This window comes from Simochromis diagramma, unplaced genomic scaffold (assembly GCF_900408965.1).
Source record: "Simochromis diagramma unplaced genomic scaffold, fSimDia1.1 OVJJ01000545.1, whole genome shotgun sequence".
Taxonomy (NCBI): domain Eukaryota; kingdom Metazoa; phylum Chordata; class Actinopteri; order Cichliformes; family Cichlidae; genus Simochromis; species Simochromis diagramma.
The window spans coordinates 3874421-3890942 of NW_024387371.1; the positions used below are offsets into that span (position 1 = coordinate 3874421).

The 16522-nt window shown below is 38.9% G+C and overlaps 1 protein-coding gene across 2 annotated transcripts in view; it reads right to left on the reverse strand.

The window, feature by feature from the left end:
• LOC120719269 (cadherin-4-like) overlaps positions 1-16522 on the reverse strand; it is a 238095-nt gene that overhangs the window by 132054 nt on the left and 89519 nt on the right. The window contains exon 3 of one of the 2 annotated variants that reach the window (XM_040008360.1): positions 4616-4639. The exons of the other annotated variant lie outside the window; for it this stretch is intronic. Coding sequence (XP_039864294.1) covers positions 4616-4639 — 24 coding nt within the window. The remainder of the gene's footprint in view (positions 1-4615; positions 4640-16522) is intronic. 2 annotated transcript variants of the gene reach the window in all.

Consider the following 16522-nt stretch of genomic DNA (forward strand, 5'->3'; position numbering starts at 1 on the left):
TCAATTTCTGCTCCTGAGTTCTGGTAGTGAATAACGGCAAAGAAGTGTTTTCTGCAGAACTCTTGAATTCATGGTTGCATAAATGCTTTTGTTCCTGTAGAAGTTTTGGATCCCCCTTTTTCTTTTTTCTCTCTTTCTTTTTTTTCTTCCCCCTTCCTGGCTTGGACACTTCCGTCTTACAAATGCACTGTGATAATGAACATGACATGAATGTAAATTAATAAATGACCAAATAAAAGTAACACGTGAACAAGAAGAGGCTATCGAGAATTGACAGAGCTCGCTTTTTTGGAAAAGGAAAATGTCTTTGGCAAAACGTTGGATTCAGATCACAATTCTGATTGCAAAATCTTGCCTTGATAGCTGGGATAAGCTCGAACCCCCTTCCCACCACCACCCTACACTACATTACCACAACACTACATTGGATAAGTAAGAAAACGGATGGGCAGATGGATGGATGCTTTAAGAGGGATAAAGTAGGGTTTTCACTGACAACAGCTACAACAACATTTTAACCCCTTTTAGCAACTGAACACTCTAATGTTCCAGAACTAGATCATGGAAACAGGATGGGGTTTTAATTCATGAGTCCAGACAGGGTCTCTCACATATCATTATTTATATCCTGGCTAGTACTCAACTTAATGTTTATTATATTACCTCTGAGCAACACCATTACACTCTGATGTGGCCATAGAGTGAGAGGAGCTTCTTTTGTGGCTGGATTTACGAGGCAGTTAATAGCTGAGAAGATCACATAAGGATTACAGTATTATAATTATCAGTTAACAAATTATAAATTAAGCTCAGTGGACATTTCCTTCTCAACTTCTTTGGCTGACAGTGGTTCCTTAGAAAAACTGTATTTTCAAGTAGCTTCGCCAAGTACTTTTTTATGAGGCTTTGCTAAGCAAGAGATATGTGAAAAGCCTTGAAGCAGCAGATGCGTTCTGGCAGAAATGCACATACATTTATTTCAAATCCAGTGTCTCACAATCCTTCAAGTGGAGTTAAACAGGTACTTTTACAAGAGGGAGAGAAATTACTGGTGTGAGGACAGAATATGTTCCCAATTTTGCAGTGGAAGGAAGATATTGAACAAAATGTAATGAGGAGGAGATCTGGAGTTTGAGATTTAGAGGGGGGGGGACTGGAATAAGAGTGAGGCAGAGAAGTTGAGAAGACTGCGGTTTCCTTGTGTAGCTGTAAAGCTGACAGGTAAATTTGCATGTGCAGCTAATGGGGCAAAAAGCAGCTAAGGCCTTGTGGGCACCCTTTCACTCTGACAAACAGGCAGCTTGTTGACCCAACCATTGCCTCTGTCACTCTATTTTTCAGATTTAGCATTTCAACACACTAACGTACTCCCTCTGAAAAACTTACTCATATGCCAACAACACGTACAACACCACGGGCACACATTAAGCTGCCGTGCGTGGGCACAGACTAGGACAACTTAATCTAATAGGATTCAGAATTAATCAGCGGTGAATCTTGAAATGTTCAAAAAGATGATGGCCTGTTTATTGATCTTCTATCAGGCATTTTAGCAGAAGCAAGAAGCAGGGAAAAATCATGGATCGCAGCATGCATCTTGACGAGAGCGTGTGGAGTTGTTTACAGTCTGCTCATCAAGTCAAGGAGTAAATCTCTCTCATGCAGTTTACATTTTTGTCCACCTTCCTGCACATAGCAAAAATCAATAGCCAGATTGTTCATTCTCTGAACCTCTCTGTCATTTGCTTTTATTCCAATCACTTTGCTGTGTATACCCTTGATGCCATGCTTCAGTCATAAATCATGATCTTTACAGCTGGAGTTTGGGGGCTAGTGAGAGTGTGTTTGTGTGCATAATTCTTTGTTGAGTTGCGTAACAGAGACCACAGCTGGGTATTACCATATATCAGTGTGCATGTCTTCTCGTAGCGGGTGTCTGAATGTTTCATCTAATCATTAAATGCTGACAGGCTTCACAGAGTAGCTCCACTGATCCCTGTTAGAGGGATACAGGGCCTGACTTCATTAGAACTGTTAGTACTAAGCTGCTTTACCCTCCCTCATGCCTGGCTTAGCCTGCACGGTGATAAATGTTGAGAGGGCAAGGAAAGATAGGCAGAGGAAAAGATCGGTGAAACAAAAGCAAAGCGGGGACAGGGGCATTTAAAAAGAGAGGCAAAGGTGCCACAGTGAGGTACAGAGGATGAGGCAGTGAGAAATGGGAGGGGAATGGGAGGGCACAGAGCGTGTGAAACTCGAGTTTTCAGAGGCAGGGGAGGGGATAAAGCTCAAAGCAGTGTTTGAACTGAGAGGGATTCACAAAAGCAAAAATGTGCAAAACAATCAATTAACTTGTGTTGCAATTAATCAATTACTGTTCTGGCACATTGACATCCAAAGCGCTTAGCTCAGATTTCGACATGAGGCTTCTATGAGCTGAAAAATTAGCATTGACCTCTGTGCACACATATGCATCCCTGCGTGTGGACAAGCTAATTTATGCTTGCACATATGGATCTAAGCGCATAAAGATATGCGCACACATTCTTGTTCTCAGCATATTTCTCTAGTATATTCATCTGGTTTCTCCTGCCAGCGGAGGTTTTTGGCCGGCTTAAGTACGCCCACAGGCCCCTGAGGGACAGCCCATGACGGATGGCACGGCGTGTGACTCCGATTCGATTCAGCCCATTTGATAAATTTATTGCTGGCATTTTGAAAATGAAATTAGTGGGACGTCTCCTGGAGACTGTTTTTCCAGCACAGGTGCCATAAATATACTTCGTTTGGCAGCAGAGAGGGAGGAGGAGTGTAAGGGGGTGGAGAAGTGTTGGATAAAGGATGTCATGAAAGGTGCAGATAGCAGAGATGTTCCACAGAAGCAGAAAACTGAAGAATAAGGTCAACTTATAATAAGAGCCTTTATTAATCACTAATCATATTGGTATGGAACAACAGTAAAGGTTATTCAAATGTAGCTTGAATCCTACCTGGACCTAACTACTGTGTGCTGCCCTTCAGTCTAACACGTGTAATATAATGTAGCCTCTTAGTTTGTGCTGAATAGAACTGCATTGAAATTGCTGGACAAACTTCCAGCTTTTTTCATATTTTGTGCTGAGGTGCACATACACACACACATGAACATATAGACATCTTTTCATACAAACACATGGTATATGAACATTATCTTTGCCTCAAGGCCACAAGGCTGCTGAGCACTGATGACACTGTCAGAGCAGCATAACCATATATAACTCACAGTATATTAATGAATACAGCCAGATGACACTCTCATTGTGTGGGATTGGAAGACAGTAGCTGTTTTTGTTGATGCTTCTAACTAAACAGATTTGAATTGGACATACGAGATGTGAAAGAAAAGAAAGACATACAAAAACACGCACACAACTAAGTCAGACACAGGCACGGACACACACGGGCTGACAAAAGCAGGCATTCATTCACTGTCAGGGTTGCGCGGCCTTATTTATCCCCCCACTTCCTTCAGAAACGTATGCGAGTGCAGCTGTGGAGGGATGATGTACACCTCGCGAGCTTCTGCACCCCTTCAACATTCATCAGACAGCGAGGCTCGGGCAACCCGCATCACTTACCTTTATAGGCCAATCTGACAGCATTGTACACCACATAGTCATCACATACATAGGCTCACAACAGTGTGTGAGTGAGAGCATACAGTGTGTACCCAGTCACGCAGATGAACTGTATCTTTTTGCGGCTTCAACAGATCTAAAGCTTTGAAAGGCAAAAATGCCACCATGTTCCCAGAGAAACCCACCTGCTGTTTAGCTTTTTCACATATACATGCGCAGTATATCAGATCCAGGTGACAATGAAAATATTTGTATCTGTGTTCTGTTCTGCTCTGGTAAAAGCTTGTACAAAAGAATATCTAAATTCTTATAAGCACAGCAGGGAATAAAAGACAGTTTCAACAAAATCAGCAGGGAGTTTTCCTGGCTGATTGTCTGATCGTTCTTTGCAATCACCGAGTGTGACACACCCTCTGCCATTACTGTATCATCTCTAGCAAGAGTATAGGGGCTGGGACTGCCTGGTGCATACACCTGCCACTCAGAACAAGACCCCTGGAGCTGTTTAGACAATTTGACTGCCTGGCCCTATCATCTTACAAAATCTAAACAGCCTACAGGTACTTTCCTACAACTGCACTAAACTTCCCGTCTGTCCCCGAAGAGCCACTATGCAAAACAGTCACCTCCTCCAACCTCTTATTAGCATACACATGAAAGTGTGGAGGAGTCTAAACAGAACTGTGATTAATCTGAACATAAGACCTACAGAAAACAGTGCATAAAAACAGACTGTGGGTTGTCTGCCTTTGCAGAGTAGCAAGGTAATTTAGTCTGGGTGTCAGTGGGTGTGAGTGATTGACTTTGTAATCAAAAAGATTGTTGTGCAACAAAACCCACGAGTGACTCAATTTCAAATCAACATTAACAAAAAAACATGAAATGTTTTGTCATCTCATTAGCAAAAATTTGGAACACACACAGGAGTAACACAAGCACGTGGAACCCATCTGAAAATATGCGATAATCTACACGTGACTGATTAAATGCTGTCTTACCTTTCTGGGATGAGACAGTAGTATCTGTAATTAAAAAGAGGAGAAGGACAGAGGAGAGTGTTAGGCTGTGAGTAAGAGACACATAAAACGCAGGTGACAGCCACAGTTGGCCATTTACTGATGAGAGGGGAAAAGCACCCAAAAGCATAAACAGTGTGATGGGTCAGGTAGGGTAATATACAAAAAAAGGAGGTCCTTTATTTGAGACCTGTGATAAATTTCCATGCTACCATGAGTAAACTGTGTAGCAGATGTGCTGGCAACACACACACACACACACACACACAAAGGCACTAGAGTGAAATGTCTGTACTCCACAAAGAGTCACCAGGTGGAAGACAAAAAAGCATCTAAGCAAACACATTGAAGAGAGGCCCTCAATTACAAAGATGCAACTCTCCTGACCCTGGAAACCCTTGATCTTGTACACAATTTACCCCGAGTGTGCTGTCTAACACACGGAAACAACTCAATTGAAGTAGAATAAGTAGAATAAGACAGACTAAATCAAATCCTTTCAGTAAGCATTTTAGTTTCTTATGCAGAAACCACTGGAGACATTCCTGGCCTACAGGGGGAGGATCAAACCATCAGCAGCTTGGAGGGAAGGATGTAGTGCAATGTTTTTCAGATAACACCGAACACTTACAAAATTTAAAGGAAAGGATCACAGTAAATTTAGCTTATTGTTCTCATAAAATATTCAACAGGATAGTGTTTGCAAGTTCCCGAGGTTTCATTTTAATTTAATAGACTCATCAAAGTTGCAGGAGTATAGGCATAGTAAAAAAGAAAAAAAAGAAGAAGAACGTTTTTTTTTCTTTCTAACTTTTTACTTTGAGCAGTTCAGATTCTTTCCTCTACTGGCCATGTGCCCAAAAAGCCCAAATGGCCGCAGACGTGGGAGGGGAATAATTGAATCCGGAAGGATTTGTGGTGTGCTGGGCTGAGGAAGCGATAATCCAAAACTCTGCCTAATTGCCAGAGTAAAGATGGCGTCCATTGTGAAGGTGGCGTCGGTGTTTATCAAGGCAGTGTGCCGTGGGATTGGACTGAGCATTAGGGCTTTACACACTTTTGTTTTGCGAGGTGTTACAGTGGATTTGAGCAAATATTGGCCCTCTGGTTATTACATGGTCTGATTGTCTGCTATGCAACTGTCCATAAGCTCTGCACTTCTACCCTAATCTGAGAGGAGGCTTCAAATAATTAGTCAGTGAAGCACTCTCACAGCCCGGTGCAGTCAACCTTATCGCTAAAAGAAAAATCCTTGGTCCATTTCCTTTTCAGCCCAAAGGCTTACAATCCCTCACTACTGTTAAAACCTTCAGGGCAGCGACATAGCCGATAAAATAATGCCTAACATGTCACATCCGCTGGCTCTTATACTACTTTTTTTTTCATTTATTATGTAAAAGAAAGACTTCTGTATGTCAGACAGTAATGCCCTGGTAAGTGCTTGTAGTAAGAGGGTCTTACAAGCAGCTTTTTCTGGGATATACTGCTAGTCAAGTAAGTGACTAATCAGTGTTCGTACAGTAGGAAAACACTGTTACTGTCCCCCATCAATACAAGTTGATTACTAGTACTAGACTTTAAAAACTGCATGATAGTTGTCAGTGTTTTTCAGTCATATGTCATTTAAGATAGCATACTCTATGCTGTAAAAAGGTCTTCTTAAAGTCTGTGCTAGTAGATGTTATTTTAAAAAAAAATGGAAAGAATAAAGACAGAATGTACGACTTCAACAAAAGAACAACAGAAACAAAATGAGCAAACTTAACCTGGACTCTTTGCCTGCTTTCTTTTAGCTAATGTGCCCGACTGGAAGAAAATAATTCAAAGAGTGATACCATAAAATGCAACTTTAAAAAAAATGAAACAGAGCCATAGCGTGTGTGTTTGTGTGTTTGTGTGTGGTATATACAGCAGATCAACAGTCATGATGTCCAAATGCTCATCGGGATGTAGACCACAATAAGCAAATTTACACGCTGTTACACACAAATCTAAATCAAAACTATTATGCAAAGCTATTGAAAGATTTCTCGGCGTAGTTGATGGTAAGAATAAAAGGTCAGCAGAAAGCTGCTGTTGTTGAAATCTTTTTAGGAGTCTATAATACTCCACTGCATTAGTTTGACATTTGTGTTGACTTTTCGCAGTAATGCACATTACAGCGGGGAGACAGTTTACAGTTGACTAAATGCAGCTTTGAGGAAAAGAAGCGGCAACGAGGAAAGAAACAGACAATGCAATTTAACAGATTTATTTTTAATGTAAAGGGTTTAATTTGGCTTTAATTAATTGTCACTGCAAATAGTTACCTGCAGCAAACAGCATTACGCTACACTGTGCGCCACTTTCTCTCTGTCGACACTGATATAACACACTGGCAAAGAAATGTGAAGGAAATGTAGTAACATGCTCTCTTAACATTGTTTGAATAATGATAAATAATAAACACACACCAGATTGGCTATAATAAATCATTAAAAGAAAGCACTTCTTCCCTCTCTAGAACTTGCTGGTTTGAAGCAGAGACTACATGCTGATTGATGTCAGTACACATAAATAACTCTTCTGTTTAGGGAGGCAAAGAAAAACCTCTGTCATTGATTACTGCATTTCTTCCCAGCTATCAGTGGCTTATATGGATTTAGAGACTAATTTGCAGTGAATAAGTGAATAGCTTTTTATGTGCCAATGCACACTCCGGTGGGTTTGAGTATTATGCAAAAAGCGAATATGTCAATACAGGTTTTCCACAAGTATGTATTTAAACACGGTCAAGTTAACTGTGCCTAAAAGCGTGCCTGAGGACACTAAAAGCAAAATTGTGAGAATAATCGCATCACGTAAGGAAATAAATATGTCCCAAACATTTCTCCCCGCCTTTCATAAAATTACCTTCTTAGTGTCAAAAGAAAAAAGCATAGAGAAAGAAAGTGACAGAAAGGCAGACTGATGCTAAGTTAATTTATTATTTATGCACACTTTAAGTAGACTTAAATGCAAGATGATTTCTCTCATTTTAAAGGAGGGCAAGTTGAAAAGCTAAGACTATATTACATTCTAAAGATTTTAATCTAATCGAGCCCCGTTACAAACACTGTGTAAATGTTTATGACATTCAGTAGCCATTAAAATAAAATATATCTGCCTGAAGACTACTTTTTATCCAATATAGTGCAAAAGAGTAAAAGAGTGGAAGTAAAACTTTACAAAATGAAGGGCTGTCAGTTTAAAATTGTGCATGTGACACGAGATCCTTCCTGATATAAAAAATTCTCCAAGAATAATCTCCACAGCACGACCAAAATTATTGCAGCTTTGTGCAATAAACCTTTTGTTCAATGCACAGGGTTCTTCTTCACTTTAAAATGGTTGCTTCAAAGATGAGGATCAACTCTGTGATCGCTAGCGGTCAGTTGTGGTATTCAAAGCGATTTTGGTGCATTGAGACAGCAATTACAAATAGTTATGTACCTGCTGTAGGACAGCAATTCAACCGCATTACTTCTATATAGCAATATCAACAGGATACATGTTAATCTGCCAAAAAAACTGCCACTATGATTCAGCAGGAACAAGTTAATTTTTGAAACACTGGTGATGCTGACTCCCCGTACGAAATCATCAACAGACATTCATCAAAAAGAGGCTCAAAGTAGATCTGCACTTGTGTGCTTTAAAACTCTCAGATGACTAATAACAGAAAAGTTGCCAAACTGCAAAATATGTTATGCGGTAAAAGTTGATTAACACTTTGTACCATCGATGACAGTCTGCTTCTGTTTTCTGTCAGCACATTTTTATATAGTTTGGCACATTTTTTACCATCTGTCACATGGAAGCATCAAAATATAGAACTTTATTTGCAAGGTAAGCTCCTATTTGATTGAGAACGCTTTCTCTCTTTGTGACCAATGAGCTTGTTCTTTCTATCCTTACTGCGTGTCTACAAGATGAAATAGCATACCTGCAGGAGACTAGACTGAAGTCATAAACATTGTGTGATGGATTTAATAATGATAGCGACATTTATCACCATCAGTGACGAATAGCTACAAACTCTCTGGGCTGAAGTGTGCGCGTTTTGGACATTTTATCTGCTTTTCTGCACATGTGTTTCCCACCTTATATTCATGAGCACTGTGTGACCCTCAAGTGATGGAAAGTCTAGCTCTATAATGTCGGACCACAAATGCAGCAGTTCAACTTCAAACTAAACTCTTACTCAAGCTTTGTTTGGGAATAAAGAGAAAACAAGTTTATTTTCAGACTGCTGACTGACTGACTTCAGAGATTCTCAGATGATCTTGGGTCATTAAACTCAGCACACAAATGATATGAACATCAACACAGAACAGAAGAATTGTATAATTAGTTTTAAAATCACAGTAAAAGTAGTTTTAGAGACAACATTATTTAAAAGGAAACAACAGGAGGTCACTGTAAACTTTTAATTCTTATGGTCCATTAAGCCACACTAATACTATATTTGCATGTTCAGAATATGTGGATGTTAAGGAAACTGCAAGCTGTTGTTCTACAGTACAGCTCCCTGAATGACTGCATTAGACTGCTATTGACCTCTGAATGTTGTGGCCTTCCAAGAGGCGAATGTGGAAATGGTTTTAATTACAAACAGAAATTGGGTTCGATTTTGTCTCCCCGTCATGAAGCGAGGATTCTTCGCAGCAAATCATTGCCTCATCATGACATATGAAAACATCATCCTCACTGGAAGGTGATTCAAGTGTGCATGTGCGGTGATTTGAATATGAATACATGTGTGCAATTATACTCATGTCTATCTGCGTGTGAGCTATGAACAGACTATGCAGATTTCTAGAAAGTACTTTAGAAACACATGCTCAGCCTGGAGATGATTGCTCACTATTGATATATTGTCAGTATAATGCAATTAGGATAAATTTAATGGTTGTTCATTTCTTAATCATTTTCGCTCACGGGCAGCGATTGTCCATCAGTTAGAATTAGAACTGAAAGAAAAGAAGCCAATATCTGATAGATGGCAATGCTGGTCATTTTTGATCTGGATGTTAATGATGTTTATGATTTTACGGAGGATCATTGATCATATTTTTCATGTAAAAAAAAAAATGTTATGTCAAATCTTTAAAATGATATGAGGGGTGATTAGAATTTGGCTGTCTCCCCTCTCTTCTAATGGACCTCTGGTCAATAGTGTTAGTGTGATTTACAGATCGCTCCTTGCACATCCTGTTCTGTAACTGTAATTCTTCCAGTGTGTCAAAATGGTGATTCTTGAATTTGATTTTATACTTTGAGAATTGGACAACATCACAGGAAGTAAAATCTGGCAGATGCAGCAGGTGATGACTGATGATTGCATTTGTGTGGCTCAAAAACTCCTGTGTGTACCAGTTTTGTGTGGCTCAAAAACTGGTAAACATGATGGCAATCTTGAATGCAACACAATTGAGGTAGTTTCCACCTACTGTTCTCCCTCTGTCACTTTAGGACTCTACAGTAGTACTCCACATTAATAGTCTCACCCTAGGGAGGGGATTTGTGGCACATAACTCAGTGATTGTCAAAAAAAATGACTAGCATGCTCCTGTTGGCATTCCTCGTCACAGAGCTCACAGTGCAAGTGGTCATAAAGGGAGTTAAAGTAAGCAATCTAAAAATATCAGCAGCTTTGAAAGGGGTCCAATACGTGAATGAGAAGATGCCCTTGAAGAGAGAATTGGACAAATCTATTTCAGGTAATGTTTTAGATTTTTATGACTTGGTTCTCAGAATTGTTTGTATTATATCAAGAGCACGTATCGATGTAGAGATTTTATGATCCTAAAAGTCCTTATCGAGACATTGTCGAGGGCCATTTCAGTACCAACGTCATTTTCCTTGAAATTGCATCCTTTACTCCCACAGTGGATGGTGGGGAAAAAAAGAAAGAACCACTGTTATTCTTCCCATGACAACAGGTGATTGGAGAAAAAGGAAAGATGTCACCTACAGCTGAAGGCCCCAAATTACAGTCTGGATGAAAAGTCACTGGCACTCAAGGATAAAGGCAGCTTGTCACTGCCATTAATCATTACATTCAAACTTTTGATTGATGAAAGAAGGACTTAACCTTAAAGTCTGTGAGATTTAAAGGTATGGATACGATTAGCGAAATCTTTTCTTAGCTTCAAGTTGCATTCAAAAATGGAAACCACAGGCAACTGCATTTTTTTTTCTCATTAATAGCTTGCTATTTGCAATACATAATATGTTATTCAGACATAAAACTATAGAGCACACAACTGAGGATTTGCATAATGTTTTTTACCTCTGGGGTGTAAAATGCTTGCATACCATGTCTCATTTAACTTATGCTTTAAAAGCTCGTGCTTTTTTTCTTTTTTTTCTTATAGAGAAGAATACAAGGAGACAAACCTAGGTTTTAATTAGCTGAGTGCAGCGCATGCTCATGTGCTACACACTGCACGGGGAGAGCGGGGAGTGCTGCCTTCTTGCTCATTATGTACTAATGAGTTGTCTATTAATGAAAATGGAAAGCATTTATTTTGTGAGCACAAAGGGTTCAGCTGGATTAATTACTGCACTACAGCAACAAAATGAAAACAGAAAGTGCAGCATCACTCTTGTGTGGCACATTACCCATTAACCAACTGTTATCAAGGTCTGGCGAGTGTTGCTGCACGACACACTGTAGGAACAGGAACTGTTCACGCAGGCCATTAAAACTTCATGTGAACTGCACTCTTGACACATTCTATATACTTCTCTTTGGAACTTAAAAGCTTTCTCTCATATGAGTCCATGTCATATCGACATCCACAAAACATTCTGCCAGTATAACATGGACACTTTCTTTGAGTACTGTGACACCATTTCACCGCTGAGCTTCAATGTAACAACGGGCTGTATTTGAAGAATTAAAAACTGATTTAAAGCTAATTGCATTATTTTGTGCCCAAGTACTAACATTTTTATCTGTCAACAAGAATAATCAGAAAGCATAAAATAAAATTACCCAAAAAATATTGTATTTTCATTTTTCTTTTTCTTTTAATCACATTCTTTTCAGCTCAGACTGCTTTTTTGGAGATGCTTTTGATAAAGAAATACCAGAAGTGAAGCTCATGTTCTCACAATGAACAAGAAATCAGAAAGAGTAAGAAGTAACCGCAGAGCAGAATCACGCTACCTTCTTAATAAACAAAAAAGCAAATGTTCCATTCCTTGGGTGAAAATGTCATTTTGTTGTGCTACATTTCTTTTCTAATGGTCATCAAAATCATTCTAATAGTCCACTAATGGCTTGATTTCCCATCGGGCTTTCCTTGGAGAGGTCAGGAGTATGGGGAGTGTGTGGGCTCTGGCAGCCTCAGCAGATGGTTCTTGATCAGATATTAGAGGCTGGGCAGCGAGGTCGTCTGGCCATGAGCATTCTGCCCTGCCTGGGGGATAACAACCCAGTCTGAACTTCCAGCTCCAGCAATGGTTCTAACGCCAGACGAATATCTCTGCGTCAGAGCCAGACTGCAGGGACGCTGGAGCCGTGACAGACTGCTGTCCTTAAGCCTTGTGACAATCTGGGAAAAGCAAACTCAGAAACATGCTGTCTGCTGTAGTTTGTTTCCCTCCAGGAATTTGTTTCACTCGATTTGGGCTGAATCCGATTTGATGACAAATGCTTATGTAATTGCTACCGTGGTATGGTCTCTCTTGTAGAAATAATCTCACTGATAACAAAAATCCTACTTAGCTGGATATGAACAAAAGCTGTCCATGATATTGTATTGTAGAACTATCTGGTGGAAAGGCTAATCATTAAATAAAGGAGTGCATTTAGAGAAATCTGCAATTTGAAACCTCAGTTGTGGTGTATTAAAAATGGGAGACATAGCAACAAGGAGGATCAAATCTTTGTTATTAAAATTGGATATCAGTCTGAGAACAGCAGTGTATGAATGTCTTTTGCAAAGAAAAAAAAGACAGAGAGAGATATGATAAGATAAATCCTGCTTAGACAACTGTGAATCATTTTTTGGCATTCAAAGCTTACAATTTCTTCAACATGCCTCATCTGTCTGTCTCTCCCTCCTCTATCGACACAGCTATAGAGAAAGTGGGGTGAATACACAACAATCTGAGCTTTACTTATCCTTTTCGCTGTGAAAGTGGCAGTCCAAAATGGCAGGGCTTCGGATATGACCTTCAGTTAGAGTGGTTCTCCATCCGTCATGAATGCCACCCACAGATCAGACAGTGGATGAAAAGTAGTGGCACCTTCAGTCCTCCTCATGTCCTCTGCCTTTTTAACCTCCCTCACAGCTTTCCACAAGAGATTTCTCTTATTTTACCTTTCTGCCCCCCCATTTTCATTTGGCTTCCCTCCTTATACTGCCCTTGGCCTATCTTTGTTTGGAGTATATTTTCTTTACGCTTTCCTCTACAATACCTTTTTTCTCTCTCACTGTTTCCTATCTGCATGCATTCTTGGCAGGTAGCTTATGCGAGATCTGGCACAGAGTCTGGATTTAGGAGTAAAATGCATTATGTAAATGAATGCTTTGCATATAATATATGTCAACGCAAACTCTACATCTTGGAGTGAGAAAATGAAAGAGGAGACACGGGGAGGGGATTTATATTATAACAGAAAAATTAAATAAGAAACCACCTGACTAGCATAGAAACTGAAACACTCGTTCACCAATCGGCCCATTTTGTCACGTCCACTAAACCAATGCTAACGCTTATTTTTATTTCATACATCTTTCTTATCTTTTAAATGATAATGAGCAGTGCAGCTTGGGATACAGTATCCATGATTACAGTATTCAGCAGCTACAATACTACAACCTAAAATCTCATTCTAGAACAGTTTTCATCAATTTAACAGCCAGTCCTCCATCAGAGATATTATTTGCGTCCACTCTACTTAATAGCAGATATTTTCCAGCTAGCACTCCTTTTAATGTTCTGAAAGAAATAAAATATTGACATGTGCTTTAAAATCAGCATAAACGCACAGACTTACAAAGGCAAACGCGCATGATAAAAACACACACTTTATAGAGAGACACCCACACACACAATGACAAAAGCCTTCAAAGTGAAACTAAAGATGGCAACAACGACAAAAGAATATTTTCTTGTCCTTAAAAGTAAAATAAAAAAACGTAAACTAAATACTGGCCAAGACCAGATGTGGTACTTTTTTTTTTCATAACCTTTTTGTTCAAATTATGATCAGAAGCTTCAGACGAGATGCTTTTTAAAAAGGGATGAGAGGAGCGATGCTACAACAACAGATGCACTTAAGTAAATCAGCTATACATATCTTAGTTTGAAAAGATAAAAGAGGAGACATTGTCAGTCTCGGTGGAATAAAACCTTAAGAGCTGCAATCCATTGTTTCAACATTTTGTTATCTGAACTGAATTAACATCAAATGCAATATCCTCTTTAACAAGTATACTGTTGGATTCTTAACTTCATTTTAAGTTACTGTTTCATGCACATGTATTTTAAAGAATGCGGGGTTTTGCAACCCTGGGGCCCTTCACAATAATGACTAAATAACAAAAACTACATCTCAGCATGAGACAAATATTACATGGGCTTCGGGTAGACTGCATCTCTGCATTCATTCATTCAGCGCACATAGTTTATAGCTGTAGGACATCATGAACTTATACTTTCTTTGGAACATTTGGAATTAAATATAATGCATTAAAAGTGCAATAAACTCAATGTTATTGAAGTATAAAGGTTGATGCTTTTAGTTTGACTGCCAGAACAACTAACAGGATGAAAATATGTGCATACATTTTCAGAAACAGTTACTGTGGGTGCATATTATAAAAAACCTAAAGCACTTAAGTAAACGGAACAAGTAAAAATTACAACCAAATACTGTTGAATACAAATTTTGCTCTAGCCCTCTATTAAATTTTTTTTATGCATGATAGCACAATGAATCAGCAAATCTCATACAAAAAAAAGGCCACTACATAGTGTTGTGCTCATTCCCTTGAGCTCAACTATACCTTGCATAATATATACGAATGCCTGTCTCTTACTAAAATATACAAATATACAAAATATATAAGTATCAACTGAGCATGTTGATATTTGTTTTACAATAAATAAATTAAATGACTTAGCTATTCAATCAAATCATTTTCTGTCATCACATAACGCATGAATGCATTTTTGTCTTTGTTTATTTAATTATTCCATTTTTAAAATTTTGGAACTGATTGTGCAATACACCCCCACATGCACATGGTATAATTTGGGTTGATATTAATTCAAGGAGCCATATAGATTCCACACACTGCACTGGAAGCAATGCAATGCAGAGAAGTGGTAAACATGTCCAGCCATGTTTCTCTGTCTTGCCTTCTGGAAACACATAGCTTGCTTCACGAGTCACATCCTGTTGACTCCGCTCTCTGGACTTTCCACTTCTATTGACACACTCAGTGCTTTCCGGTATCTTGCAACTGGTCTTTGCGGTGCTCTGCTGCACTTCCTCTTCTCATCTTAACACACACAAAATCTCAGGGCCAAATTTCAAGCATTACAATCATTCCATTATACATTCACTCTATTGATTAGATTCACACTTGATTAGGATTATGCATAATTAACTATGAACATAATCAAATATAGATATATCCTGTTATAGCACTCTGTATTACTTTAAATATAATAAGGCTGGATGTTAAGTCCTTTATTCCACTTGTGGATAGAGATGAGCCTCCTTCAGAAAATTCAATTCGTTTTTATTTGCTTCACATTTCTACAGCAGATCACTTGAGACAGGGTGAACTTAAGTTATTTGTGAAAAGTCTAAATTTCATTACTAAAAGAAAATCAGTTGATCTTTTTTATTATGAAGTTAGCGTTGACTGCACAATGTCAACCCTAACTAGAACAACCAAAGGAACTAAAAACTATAACCAGTAAAAGGAAAATCTACTTTTGTTGAAGATGGCAAAGAATGCAAATAAGTCAGAGTAATGGTAAACAAGAGTAAATCTCACTTGATGAAGAGAAGTCAGGGGCTTGAAAAGGTTTTATGAGACATTCAGTAAATATGATTTCTACTAGATAAGAAAGATAGGCACCAAACGCTGTTTACTTATTAGTCTGGCTGCAGCACCGCAGTCTTTGTGACAAAGGCACAAGTGGGAGCGTAGGAGGTTGGTGCAACTTTAAATGGAACCAAAAGTTTATGTAATGTTTATATGTAATTATGGTGGGTCCATGTGAACTCATATAGATTGTAAAATATACCAGTAACTTCCAGGGTCAAACATTTCTATCATCGTGTCCAAAATCATCACTTCTGGTCCCCCTGCAGCAACATAAATGCTAAAATAAATACTGCGCTTATACCATCCAAAATAAAGTTCAAACATGATGCAACAAATGTTAAAGAAATTATGACAACATCAAGTCCTCAGACTGTAGGAACCACTGTAGAATATAAGTGCATGTCCAGTATTATTGTGATGTTCACATAGAGGCACGTTATACAAAGAGACAATGAATGGAAAAAGTCTACGTGTTATTTTTTCAGGCCCGAAAAAATACAGGAAGAGATTTCCTGTTAAAGTGAAGTACGGTGCCTTTCAAAACATTCCATGTACAAAGTGCAGTTGATGCTTTTATTCAACATTGTGCCAGGGACTCTATAAACCACTTGTGGATGCACTGGAGCAGAACATGAAAAACAGCCACACAACAGCCTCAAGGCCAATGAAAGAGCTATAGACTGTCTGCAACCTGAATGTCTAATTCAGAACTGAGGATAGCTCCTAAAGCTCGAGTCTGGTGAGGTTGCTGGAGGAAGATGCTCTCCTCTCACCTCTAGCTGCAGTC